The 14,275-nt window shown below is 28.0% G+C and overlaps 1 protein-coding gene across 8 annotated transcripts in view; it reads right to left on the bottom strand.

Moving 5' to 3' along the window:
• LOC100203637 (histone-lysine N-methyltransferase SETDB1) overlaps window positions 1-7,833 on the bottom strand; it is a 121,862-nt gene extending 114,029 nt beyond the window's left edge. For 4 of the 8 annotated variants that reach the window (XM_065790293.1, XM_065790297.1, XM_065790295.1 and 1 more), the window contains exons 1-2: window positions 7,666-7,833; window positions 5,139-5,270 (exon numbers count right to left, since the gene is read on the bottom strand). In XM_065790293.1, the coding sequence (XP_065646365.1) occupies window positions 5,139-5,260 (122 nt within the window). In that variant the 5' untranslated portion in view covers window positions 5,261-5,270; window positions 7,666-7,833. Of the gene's footprint in view, window positions 1-5,138; window positions 5,271-7,391 lie in introns of all 8 variants that reach the window. The other 4 variants (XM_065790294.1, XM_065790298.1, XM_065790296.1 and 1 more) reach the window with 1 other exon arrangement.
• Window positions 7,834-14,275: the final 6,442 nt, after the last annotated feature.

The following is a 14,275-nucleotide window of genomic DNA, read 5'->3' as shown; positions in this document are numbered from 1 at the left end:
ACATACATACATACATACATACATACATACATACATACATACATACATACATACATACATACATACATACATACATACATACATACATACATACATACATACATACATACATACATACATACATACATACATACATACATACATACATACATACATACATACATACATACATACATAAAGTTAAACTTATTTCAAAAAATAAAAAAAGTTTTAAAATGGCTAAATTTATAATAAAAAAGAAAATTAATTTTGAATTGAAATTTATGTTTGATTTTGTATATATATGCATTCATAAACATCATTATGATCATGATGATCATCATCATGATCATTATCATCATGATCATGATCATTATCATCATGATCATGATCATTATCATCATGATCATGATCATTATCATCATGATCATGATCATTATCATCATGATCATGATCATTATCATCATGATCATGATCATTATCATCATGATCATGATCATTATCATCATGATCATGATCATTATCATCATGATCATGATCACCATCATAATTATCATTATCATCATCATTATTATCATTATCATCATTATTATTGTCATCACCATCATCATTATCATCATTATCATCATCATCATCATCATCATCATCATCATCAGCAGCAGCAGCAGCAGCAGCAGGCTTTAGCCTTCCTCTTTTATGCTGTTTTTTTAATCATGGTCAATGCCCAAACAAGCTATCATCTCTATTACAATAAACCAAAACTCATTCGTGCTTGGCTTCTTATTTAAGAAGTTGCATCCTTTTACTGTATCTGTCACTATTTATTAAATACTGGCATAAATATATGCCAGAGTTTAATAAATAGTAAATGTAAGTATAAAATTATAATATATAAAGAATTATAAATTTATTTCTAGCCCTGGCAATCAACCCCTACTAATCCTTACAACTTTGCCGGGGTTGGATTTGCAAAAAGTTTCATTTTTAGCTGGGGCTAGGGCCAGGGCCCCAGTCACTTGATATTGGGGACACAATCTGTTAGATTATTTTTTAATATAAAATTCTGTGGCAATGTACATCTTGTCTTTGGAGTCTCCATGTTGCAAAACTTTCTCAAGATTCAAACAATGTTCCATAACTTTCTTGCTATTTATACTCTGTAAACTGTGAAGATCATAGAGAAAACCAAACAACTTATTGTTTGCATACGGGTTGATTTGGATTCGAAAAAAGTAGGTATCTCTAAACTGACCGCAAATTCAACTGCATCTGCAAGTATTTTCTTAAACTCATTTTCAAACGAATTTCATTTTTGCAATTTACAAGAAACTTCTTTGTTTTTCAAGATAATTTATGGCAACATGCACATCTAATTCTTTTGCCTGAAGTTGCTTACTAGTCATAATGATCTTAACTACATGTCATACCACACAACCAGAATAACAGCAATCTTTAAATTAGAAATGGCAATTGCTCTAAATCGTGCATCTACCCTTATTGAATTATCAGATACTCATGTATAATGTGTTTTGCCCGCAATATCTGCCTGAGCATTATAAATATCATCAAGTTGATAACAGAGAGGTTTTATAGGATCAATATAACTTTCCCATCTTGTTTCACTCAGTGGTTTAACAGTGAGTTTAGAAACATGCTGAGTTAAAACTTCCCAGCAACGAGCTTAGGCAGAAAAGAATACATATACATGTTGTACAAGGTCAAAAAAAGCTGCTGCTTTTAAGCAACATTTAACAGCATCATTAACAGCCATATTCAATGTATGCGCACAGTAAGCAATAAACAATGCTCGGGGATTGACATCTAAAATTCATAATAATAAAATCATAAAAAGGAAACTTTCTTCAACTAGTTGTATTGCTATGTCAAGAATAGCAAAGTATAAGTTCATTCTGAATATTTCTTTTGGATCTTCAATATGACCGTCATCTCTTCATAAGTAAATTGCTTATTCTTTCTTCTGATAAAGGTTGAATCTGGTTTGAAAAGTGCTGAATTTACTGACTCCAACTTCAACTGCACTACCAGTATATTTCCAGCTTTCCCAGCTTGTTTCACTCAGTGGTTAAACAGTGAGATTAAAAACATGTTGAGTTAAAACTTGTCAGCAACGAATTGATGCAGAAAAGAATACATATACCCGTTGCACCAGATCAAAGAAGGCTATTGCTTTTAAGCAACATTTTATAGCATCATTAACAGCCAAACTTAATGTATATGGACAACAAGGAATAAACAATGCTTGAGGATAGACACCTAAAATTCTTCGTTGGACGCCCTTATTTTTTCCTTCCATATTTCTGTCATTTCATATCCTTGATTGTATAAGTTTTTGATAAAAACATCTCACCTAATTGCTTAAGAATAGTTTCAGCCATATCAGCACTAGTTGTCTCCTTTAGAATCACAGAATCTAAGAAAAATGTCTTTATATATGCTGTTGCTGCAATGTAATTTTCTGGACTTGAAATCATATTCACAAAGTGAATGATCATAATCATTTGTTCAACATGAGCAACATCAGGTGTGCATATATATTATTGAAAAGTACTTAGCATCACAAGCAGATGCTAGAACTTTTTGTTTGATTGCATTGAATAAAAGGTAAATCAATTCATTTTTTTTGTCTTTGTCTAGTTAATGTGCATGAGTTTCAATGTCTTTAATATTTCGAGAATGCTCATTTATAAGTGGGTCAAACAAAGCTAGAAGTTACACAAATTTTAAAAATTTTTGGTTATCAGCAGTTTTCAGTTTCTCATGTGTTCCAAAAAAAGCAAGATTTTGCATACCAAGAACTCTAACTAAAGCTGTCAGCTGTTTAAAGATCTGCTGCCAATGCTGTTTTTTCTTTTTTAACAAGATGCAAGTTTTGCAATCTTTTAAGTCGTCCGTCAATCGTTATCTTGCTCTACAATCTTCATCTTTTCTCTTTCAGTAACTTCCAACTTTAATTAGTGGCTGCTTGCAGCCTTATTGGAAGCGAAGATGTTTAAAAAAAAAATGTTAGGCATCAATTGTTTTTTTTTTGTCACAGCTTAAACTCTTTCCTTGACTGAAAATTTGTTAAACATTCACTGCTTTTCTCATGCCTTGAAAGAATTGCAGTGATATTTTTCCAATCATGTGAGTCGTTGGAATAAAGGGATGACACAGCTATTGTGCAACTGGTAAACAGCTTGCAGCAGAAGCAATACACAGAGTCATTACTTACAGAATACTGCAGCCATTGTCTGCAACACTGTCTTCAAATCTCCATTAACTTAACATTGTATGAATTACTTCAAAATTTCATTCTGCAAAAGTATAAAAAGGAAAAAAAAAAGCATCCAAGATTTAATAAGTACTTTTTTAAATCACCAAATTTCAGTTCAAAAGAGATTTGAAAAAGATTTTGACAAAGTTTTTAATATATTTATTTTTGATGTAGCTAGCTTTTAGTGCCGCCCTAGAAAACCTGCTACCCTATGTGGCAACCTATGTCGCCTAGTGGTTAAACGAGCCCTGTTGATGACTGCTACATTTTATCATGAACAAAAAGCTTAGTTCTAATTTAGAATTTGATTTATTTCTATAAAATTTTATATTTTTAATAATATAGAAACATTTGGTAGCAAAAGTGTTAGTTTGATACAATTTTTAAAACCTCTTTAATAAAAAATACATCAGTGCAATTTCTTGAATTATAAAAGCTAACAATTTTATTACTGCAAACTATTAGACAATTTTTTCAAACAATACAAAAATAAATTTAAAAAAAGTTTTTTAAAATTTTATTTTTTTTTGTTAAAAACTCTCCTATTTGTTCATCTATTTTTTTCCAATATATTTTAATTTTGTATTTATTTTTGAATTTTTTTGTATTTTGTTTTGATAAATACATCATAACTTAAAATATTTCATTCTTCAATTCCTGATAACTTGAACCCTCCAAGAAACAAGAAAAATGGTTTGACTTTTAAAACTAAAACAAATTCCAGTTAAGTAGAACTTGATTGTGATTATGTGTGAGAATGTGATTGCGTGTTTTTAGTTTGAGTTAAGACTTTAATGATATGTGGTTTTAGTTCAAGTTAAGACGATTTTTCTTTATCTAATGCTTAAGTATACCCATTAAATATACACCATTACAGGGCCAACAATACAGGTTTTGAAGTGAAGGGGCACAATCATCAAAGCCATTTAGAAGAAAAGTGGGGGACCAATGCCCCCCAGCCCTCCTGATTACTATTCTATTCATATCTAAATACAACAAAAAACTAAAGAAAATATTAGGCTACTTTTATTTATGTCTTATATGGAAAAACTTTTAAAAAAAGATTAATCAAGTTATTTTGGTTTCTTAACTTCCCATAAGAAAAGTTCAAGTTACCTGAAGAAACTTGCTGAAAAGGGACGAAAAAATAGTTAGACTTAACAAAGCTAAAGTTATCCAAGGTTCAAATTAACTGGAGATTTTTAATAGTAACAAAAAAGATGATTTCAAGAGACCAAATAAAACAGTTCAAGATAACAAAAGTTTGAGTTAACCAGTATTGGACGGGAATTAACTGTACCTTATATATAAAGATATAATTTATGTAAAGATATTATAGAGATAAAAGTATAGATAAGAAATAATACGGCATGCTTAAATGTCAAGGGAATAAGTAATAAAAGTCTTTTGAAATACTGATCTTAGAAGATGCATCTCTTTTATTATGTTTTCAGTATTATATCACACATAACATAAACTTTTTATTACTATTACTTTCATCAGCCTAATTATATAAAGGTGGATAAGATGGAGTGGGCTGGGTGTGTGGGGTAGAAAATGGGGTGGAGTAGTGGTGTTAATGTTAAGAAATATCCTTGATTTATTATAACTGCTACTTAAAAAGAAGATATAGGTTGCTCATTCAACATGAACAACTCATATCATAAGAGAAACTTTTTTTTCTATTATTAGTTGCAAATTTTTTTTATCTTCATAATGCAACAATCAACGTCATGGTTTTATATAACAAATTGAAGCTTTTTATGCATTGAGAAATTTTTTCAAGGCTACAATAACAACAACTTTTGTTTTTTAATTGCTTATAAAGTTAAAACCTTTTGTAATTTCTACTAATATAAAACAGTTTATAAAAAAACAATACCACCTTTTACACAATTTGGGAAACCCTTGCGCTTCAATTTGTTGATCAACAATATCTTTATATTGCTTAATTAAAAAATCATCACTAATGGCATTTAACAACTCGCTTTCGATATTCGGATCCATTATCTATTATCTATAAGATAAAAACAAAATTTACTGTAAAATAAAAACCTAATTTCTTTAAAATACAGTTGATCTCTCTTTCATTTTAAAAAAACTTTCTTTCTTTGTACAATAATTCTAAAATTCATTTATTTATCTTTAGTTGAAATCAAACCAAATAAATATGTTAAAAAACATTAAACCACGATTAAATGATAATTATTTTTTTCAAAATCTAAACTAAACGATATATTTTAAAAAACTATTCAAACATTTTGCTGCAAGAAAACTTAATACTAAATCCAAAACTGAAACATTTCTAAATGCTATAAAAAATGGTCTCATTTAATTTCTTTTTATATGACTATATTTACAGTGAAATATTTACAGTCATATATTTAGAGTCACTTTGAACAACTGATGACAAGAACCAAAGTAAAAACCGACTTTATAAAAAACAAATATAAATATTCGAGAAAAGTTTTTTTTTTTTTAAAGTTAATGTAAAAGTTTTGTAAAATCTGACCTTAAAAAAAACTAAATAATGGTATTATTTTAAAAAGCTTAGTACTGTTTTTCAAAAATTTAAATTTTCCGGAGTCAATCCCAGTATATTTTATCTAACATGGTAATGAAATAACCTTGATATTAAATAAAACCAGTATTAACATATTTATTCCAAATGCTATTAATCAACAGTATTTATATTAAATGCTATTGATCTATTTAAACCAGCATGTAGTGTTTAGTTTTGAAAGCTTTTAGGCTTTCAAAAATAAACACTGTATACTGGTTTGTCTTTTGACAACATAAAAACTGGTTCTAAATAATAAATATATGCTTCAAATTGTTTTAACTTAAATAACTTACAATTTGATAAGCATTTCATGAAAGTGCATACATACATACTGACATACATTAAATCTATGACTGTTTTTGAAACAAAATTCTTTCCAACAAAGATGCAAGCAATCAACATATAAGTTTAAAGTTAATAAAAATTAAAGAGATATATAAACAGATATGGTTAAATGATAATTTTAAATGTTTTACTCTAGGTGCCTAATACACGAGAGAGGACGTTTATTAATTTTGGATTTTTTTTAACCACACGCACACACACACACACTAATTCCATCCCCCTTGTATTAAGCATGCAGTAGTAAATTCTTTTCATCTAGAAACCATGAAGGCAGGATTTAAGTAGAAATAAATGTTTTTTGAGCATAAAGGAATAGTTACAGAAAAATGATGCGATTTTTCTGAACAAGGTTGTACTTTGATTGATAATAAAATATAGCTCATTTCAGCAGCAATCATAGTAGTATTTGTAGGGAAAGAAATGTTACAACAATGATAAAGGTTCAAGCTTGGCACCAGAGCAAGCTCTACTATATTTAAAATGTGCTAAAATCAGCCAAAAGAGAGAGTTATTCATTAGAAGAACTATCCAAAAGATGATAACAGCATTTCATATGAACAATAATGATTTAAAGAGATAGAGTATGGAAACAATAAAGTAAATCATCTACTTTACTTATTCCATACTCTATCTCTAAAAAGTATTTGCTTGGTCATCAATCATCATTATCATTATAATGACATATCGTCAATCATCATTTACATCAAAAAAATGACAAACTGTTTTTATCCAGTAATTTTTGTTTACCCTAGAATCTAAATCAGATTCTAATATTTGATTTTGTAGAAATTTTATTCATTTTTTGAAATTGAAATGTTGTTATTATTTATATGCTTTGTCAACAAAAAATGGTTCTGCTGGATTTAAAATTAAAGACAAATTGTACGAATTTTAGATTACTTTTCTCAAAAACTATAATGATTTTTAGAATTATACAATACAATAAACTCAAATATCAAGCTAAATATATACAAAAGGTTATGATGATTTCCATTTATAAAATTGATATATTTAACCAAGATTCCATTTATAAAATTGATATATTTAACCTATCTTTAAAAAAAGACTAAAACCAAACTACCATTAAAAAGACAAAACCATAAAATATTTTCCAATGTGTGAAATGGATATGAATATTCGAACCAAAAAATTACTTTTATAAAATTTATTTAATTTAATAAAAGTTACACAGCAAGCTATTGTAATTGTTAGTTATATAACAATTTATACCATGTGTTGTGAAAGATTTAATGCAACAAAAGCAAATGTAATCGAAGAGCAGTAATATATGTATTATGTCCAAGGTTTTAACTGCAGATAACGACGATACAATTTCCGAATCATCGCATTTTCAAATAAATATATCTAACTTCAGATCTTTCGCTACAGTTATTTAAACCAAGATTGACTAAACTAGGACGTTTACGACATTCACGTTTGACCAAATATACAGTTTATCACTATCAAACTACAATTAAATAAACTTTGATTCCTCGATAATTACCTAAGTGTGTAGTATGACTAGACGTAAACCATTAGAGTTAAAAAGTTATCACCGTCTAGGTTTGGGTCCATCTAATTGAAGGATTGAAAAATGATTTATAAAAACCGCCGACTTATTACAATAAATTCTTGGGCTGTTTGTAAAATAGCAAGACATCTTAATCTACCTGAGAACCTACCAAGTTGCATCATAAAAATTAAAAATATAAAGTATTTACAAATTCATTAATCAGCCACCAGTTAGAAATTCTATATAATTAACTCAACATTTACTATTTGACATTTTATTTTATTTATAAGAATGAAAAGAAAAAAAATTTTGAAAAAATAGTTTGCGGAGAAAAAAAACTGCGTAGCAATTCCAAAATCTTTTCCAAAGCGGTATAAAGTACGGTGTACTTGTGTATGTAAAAATAAAATATAGTAGTAGTAAAAAAATATATATAGTACTATAATAAAACGAGTAGACATAAAATTAAGTACAACTTTCTTAATACTATCAAAAACCGTTACGAAAATGCTCAATAACTTTAATTAAAAAATTGTTAAGAAATAATTAACAACAAAACAAACAAAAGAACTAGTAATTTTTTTAGATCTTGAATGGAAAAACAAGTTTAAAACTTTTTGTAAAGTGAACACCATACGGTAACTAACTAACAATGTTTCTTAATAGTTGCGTGTATCATCTTAGATATTCTCAATATTAGGAAGTTTAAATTAACGAGTTTAAACTCTTTAAAAAAACAAGACCTAACAAACTCTCGTTTTTTTCCATAAAGCATCCATAAAGTACGTGTGCCTTAAATCCACTGATTTTGGACCCCAATTCCTGTTGTACCAAATGTATGCTTTGAAAGACTCATTTCCCCTCTGCGTACATAAGTATTTTTTTTTTTTTTTTTTGCAAAATCGAGATCCTCCTGTAAAATTTCATCAAAAGCAAGCAAGATCAAAACTTTTAGTTAACTCGATATTTGTCTGTTTTTAGCTAAAATAAAGACAGTTATTATCAGAGGAAAAGAGAAGTAATTTTTGTTGCCCAAAAAAAAATTCTTGTTGCTAGTGTTTTAATTTCAATTTTTTGTTTCTACAAGTAGTGGATTAAATAGTTTCATTATGTTAGCAAATACAGATATGCTTCCACTCTTTCCTTAAAATATCCTAAATGGTTTCTTCACTTTTTTTTACATATTTCACTTCATTCCCTTCCTTAACCCCTTCCTTAATCTTTTCAATATTCAATTTCAATAAAGCATAATAAACTGTTTCAAGGCACTTGATGCTTCAGAGTTATTTTGACACGCTGTTTCAATGCTCTCTCCATGCTTTTGTTTTTGTTTTCTTTGTTAAACCGATTCATATATCAATCTGAAACAAAATGTCAGAAAGTTTTATGATGCTATAAAACCTTCTGAAGTTGAGGCTTTCTTGATTTGCAAACTGTGGCCACTATTGAAAAAAAATGCATGCTAGTTTAAATTTAAATTAAATTATAAACTACTTAGATCGCAGAAAAATTTGTAGAACTTGATCTATAAATTTACAGAGGCGATTTTATGGGGGTTGCCCCAATCCCCCCCCCCCCCTTCTTCCCGTAGAGAAAGTGATTTTCAAGATATAGTCGGGTTTTTTACGAATCCAGTCGCCTAGCCAGGTATTTGACACAAATCAGTCAAGGTAAATTTTCGTTTTTAAGGACCTTTTACTTTTTAAGGAACCAGTCGGTACTTTTTAAGGATTCACCCTCCTTCCCTTCCCCCCCCCTCCTCCCCTTTCTCATTTTCTTTGTAGAATCGTCTCTGGTTACAATCACACAGAAAATAAGTAAATATTTATATACCATCCTAAACTGTAATTATAAACATTTTAAATGCTTGTTGAAATATTTTGAATGTATGTTACAAAAATTATTTGAATTTTTTATATATCATCATAAACTGTATTTTATATATCATCTAGAATATATATCATCTTAAACTGTATTCAATTATAAACATTTTAAATACTTGTTGAAATATTTTAAATGTAAAAAAATTATTTGATTAAAAAGCTGAAACCGAAATAAAACGATATTTATTTAATATACCGTATACTCTAGTTCGGCACTGAAACCGAAACCGACATTTTAGCAAATATTTTACCGAAACCAAAACCAATATTTCGGCTAGGCCCAATTTAATTTTATTAGAAAAATTTAATTAAAAAAAATGAAATTTAACATTTGTTGTTTTTTTTTACTCGTATTATCTTAGAATTGATTTCACGTGTATTGCAAATTGAGATTTAATACGTTAGTTGGCGATATAACTTAATAGCAAAGGTCAACAACTGGCAGATTTTCTCTGTAAAACAAGACTTTTTTTTAGGTATTTTGTGAAAATTCTAAAAAAAATTTTAAAAATTCTTAAAATATTTGGTGAGAATTCTCAAAAATAACAGTTTTTTTAAGTTAGATAAAAATTTAAAATTCATCAAATTTTTTCGGTTTTCGGTATGCTTAAAAAGTAAAAAAAATAAAAAAACGAAATTTCGGTATTGGTTCAAATTGAAATTTCGGTCGAAACCGATATCGAAACAAAATTTCGGTCGATCATTAAGTGAAGAAAATTCTCATGCAACACATTATTTAATTAATGCGCTAACATCGGTTAATCGTTTTATAATCGACAAAATTATTTACAACGGTCATCAAAAAAGAAACCTAACATCACGTTGGGTACCCCACTAGTTAACCAATAAAAATCGCAAGTATAAAGTTGAGGAAAATTTAGCCCTTTCCAGAAACAGCTATGAATACTATGTTTATTACTAGTATCTAAAAAATAGAACCTTTATACTTAGTATCTACTTAGTATCTTAGTATTATTTCTCACCAACAATGATATCAAGAAATTATATGCAGACATTAATATTGAACTGTGTAAAGTAAACAACTGCTTTAAGGCAAACAAACTCTTACTTAACGCTGAGAAAACAAAGTATATACTATTTCACAAAAAAACACAAGAAGAAAATCTTCCTCTCAAGTTGCCTAACCTATCTCTAAATGATAAACTAGTAAATAAGCAATCCAATATAAGATTCTTAGGAATCATTGTTGATGAAAATATATCCTGGCTTCCACATATAATATATATCCAGTCAAAAATCGCCAAAATAATAGGTTTGATGTATCGAGTTCGCTCAAACGTCAATAAAAATAGTCTTAAATTAATCAACTTTGGGCTAATTCATAGCTTCATCAGCTATGCAAACATTTCATGGGCAAGTACTCAAGCGGCAAAGATTAAAAAAATTTATAGTCTACAAAAACATGCCTGCAGAATCATTTACTCAAAAAATAGGCGTGAACACGCTAAGCCCTTAATGAAAGATATGAAAATGATGAATGTGTTTGAAATAAATATCTACCAGCATTTAATTTTCATGTATCGTTACAATCACAATATCTCTCCTATAAGCTTTAATAACAAGTTTAAATTAAATAAAAATGATAGCTATAATCTTAGAGCGAATATGTCCAACACATATAAACTGCCTCGGATAATAAACAAATATTCAGAGTACAGCATTCTATATCGAGGTCCAAAAGTATGGAATACTTTTCAAAAAGGATTCAAATGTACGGTTAATTCGTTAAGTTCATTCAAGTTTTTAACAAAAAAAGAAATTTTTAAAATATAAGAAACGTTTTTGGTTAATGATACTTTGAATAATTTCTCATAAATCTGTTTTTGTTTTATTTCTACTTTTGTTGGTTGCTTATCAATTTTATTAGCGAATTACGCGTTGTATTACGATATTTTATTGAAATTTTATTACGCATATTGTAACATATTACGATTTTTTTTTTGAAATCTTGTTATAGGGGCTCTATGAAAAGATTGCGATAACGTACTGTCATCTAAAAAATAGAACCGGCGCTTTAAAAAAAAAATTAATAAAAAAAAAAAAAGAACGGAAAAACTATACAGTTTTCGTAGCGTATTTTAAATGGAATTCTAAAAAGACAATTTTTTTTAAAAATGGCACGGGTCTTATAAGGTTACCTCAGAACACGGCCTACTTAACAACAGGCCTGAAAGACGCGCAAAAAAAAAAAAAAAAAAACTGAAGGCGGATGTTATTAAGTAGGCCGTACCTCAGAATAATTTTCCACTGTTTTAAAAAGGTTAAGATTAAAAAAGTTGCGGAGAAAAAATAAGATGTAAAAATGATTCATAAGCCGTTTTTCAAAACTCAAAAATGTGGAGAACTAGATAATTCTAACGTCGCGATATGTGTATTATTGCAAATGTAATAAAATACATACGATGACAAGTATAACTAATTGCCAAATTATTTCAAATCAAGTCAAACTTTACAAAAACATTGCTATTCATATGGACTGTGTGCTGAGTCAAAAGTAAATTTTTTTTTTTTTACGTTGGAATTTACAATTCCAATTTATTAAATAAAGTATGTAACCTAAAATAACCATAAGTATGACACCTAAAATAAGTACCGAAATTGCCTAAGTTTTTTTTTTAATTTTAATTTAAATGGGACACCATAGTAAAAATTTTTTTGACGCATCACATTTATCTAACTAACTTTTATCTCTGTAAAAAATGTCAAAGAAAAATATTAAACCAAACCGAATATATCTTTGTTAGAAGGTGGAAAAACCTGTTTATTTAAAGTCGAGGAAAGATAGCGTGGGTTTAAGAACTCGGTTCAGTTCTGAAACCGATTGGAAACTACCCGTTCAAAAGTCTATTTTACAGAATTACACAAATCGAATTTAATAACCAGAGCCGTAGTGAAGGGGTGGCGAACGAGGCCACAGCCATGGGCGGCAAATTAGCAAGGCGGCAAATTTCAAAATTTAATAAACATTTTTTAATATATGAAAGTTTTAAAGACGCCTCAAAACCAAAATGATTTTAATTTGCGTTTCAAAATCTTTGGACACGCCTCATAATTTTTTTTGCACCTTCATGCAAATTAAAATAATTTCCAATGTGAAATTAAAACATTAATTAAGAAAAAATTAAATAATTAAAACAAAATCTGAAAGGCAGTGGAATATATATTAACGAAGATTTCGCTAAAGAATCTATGGAAGAGAGAAAGAAACTATGGGAAGAAGTGAAAAAACTGCGCAATCAAGGTAAATACGCAACGACTAATTTACTAATAACTAAATTAATTGTCGCGAATTTAAAAAATAACTAAATTTTTTTTAAGCGTAAGAATTAATTACTCATACAAATGGCTAAACAAACAATAGATTTTGGAACGCAACACTTTAATGTTTTCAAAACTACAAACAATGTTTTACTTAATGACTTTTACGACCCAGATTTCCAATTTTTTAATGAAAATAATTTTAACTCGCAGTTTTTTGACTTGAGAACTTTTAAAAAAGAAATCGAGGCAATATAATTGCATTTGTATTTATTGATTACACCTAGTCGCACACAGAAACTTTTATTCTTTCTTTGTCAAGAAAAGTAAAATATTTTGAAATAAAAGTTTTAAAATCTATTATGTCACCATCAAAAATCTGTTAGTTACTTTTCCCCACAAATTCAGAATGAACTAATTGAACTTCTTGGCAGAATGGTGAAAAGCGAGATAGTCACGAGAATTAAAAAAGCCAAATATTATTCAATTTTATTTGATTGCACTCCCCAGTGGACACACGACGTTATTTCAACGTTGATATTCGGTTGATTTTTAGTCGCGACGTCATATAACCAAAAATCAACATTTTATCAACGTTGAAAATTCGTTGAAAACGATCAACTTAACGCGACGTTGAATCAACGTTAATTCAACGTCTATATTATGAGTTCCACTGTTCGTTTTGCATTTTGAGAACTCAAATACGCATGCGTGACTTTACAAGTTATTGATTAGGCCATCTATTGCCATTTCATAAGGTTTTGAGTTTGTCAATTTAACGATACCACATTGCTTAATTTGCGATGCATTAGCGATAAATATTAAATAGAATTTTTTTTTATTTCATCAGTGTGTATTGCATGAAGAATTTGCTTGAATTTGTTTTAGAGTTTGTTTAAGTAAGTAGTTTTTTAGACTTTGATTAAATTGTTTTACTATGTATGTTAGTATATTTGACTATACTAATTTTATATTATATAAATATAAAATATATATTATCAATGTTATATATATATATATATATATATATATATATATATATATATATATATATATATATATATATATATATATATATATATATATATATGTATGTATATATATATATATATATGTATATATATATATATATATATATATATATATATATATATATATATATATATATATATATATATATATATATATATACAACATATATATCATATAGACTATAATAATCATAATACTATATTATAGTATTTTTATTATTGCTATTATTATTTTTATATATTTTTTAAATTTGGGAAGAGCGAAAGGAAAAAAGTGATTCTTACGCCAACACATACGTCACTTTTAATTTCTTTTGACTTTCGTCCAACATTTGCGAGTTGTCAAAGTTAAAACCATTAATTTAATTACAAATTAATCGTTTTTAAAAAAAGCCGCAAAAACGCAAA

The sequence above is a fragment of the Hydra vulgaris genome, chromosome 02 (assembly GCF_038396675.1).
Source record: "Hydra vulgaris chromosome 02, alternate assembly HydraT2T_AEP".
NCBI lineage: Eukaryota > Metazoa > Cnidaria > Hydrozoa > Anthoathecata > Hydridae > Hydra > Hydra vulgaris.
This window is presented reverse-complemented; position numbering and strand designations above follow the sequence as displayed.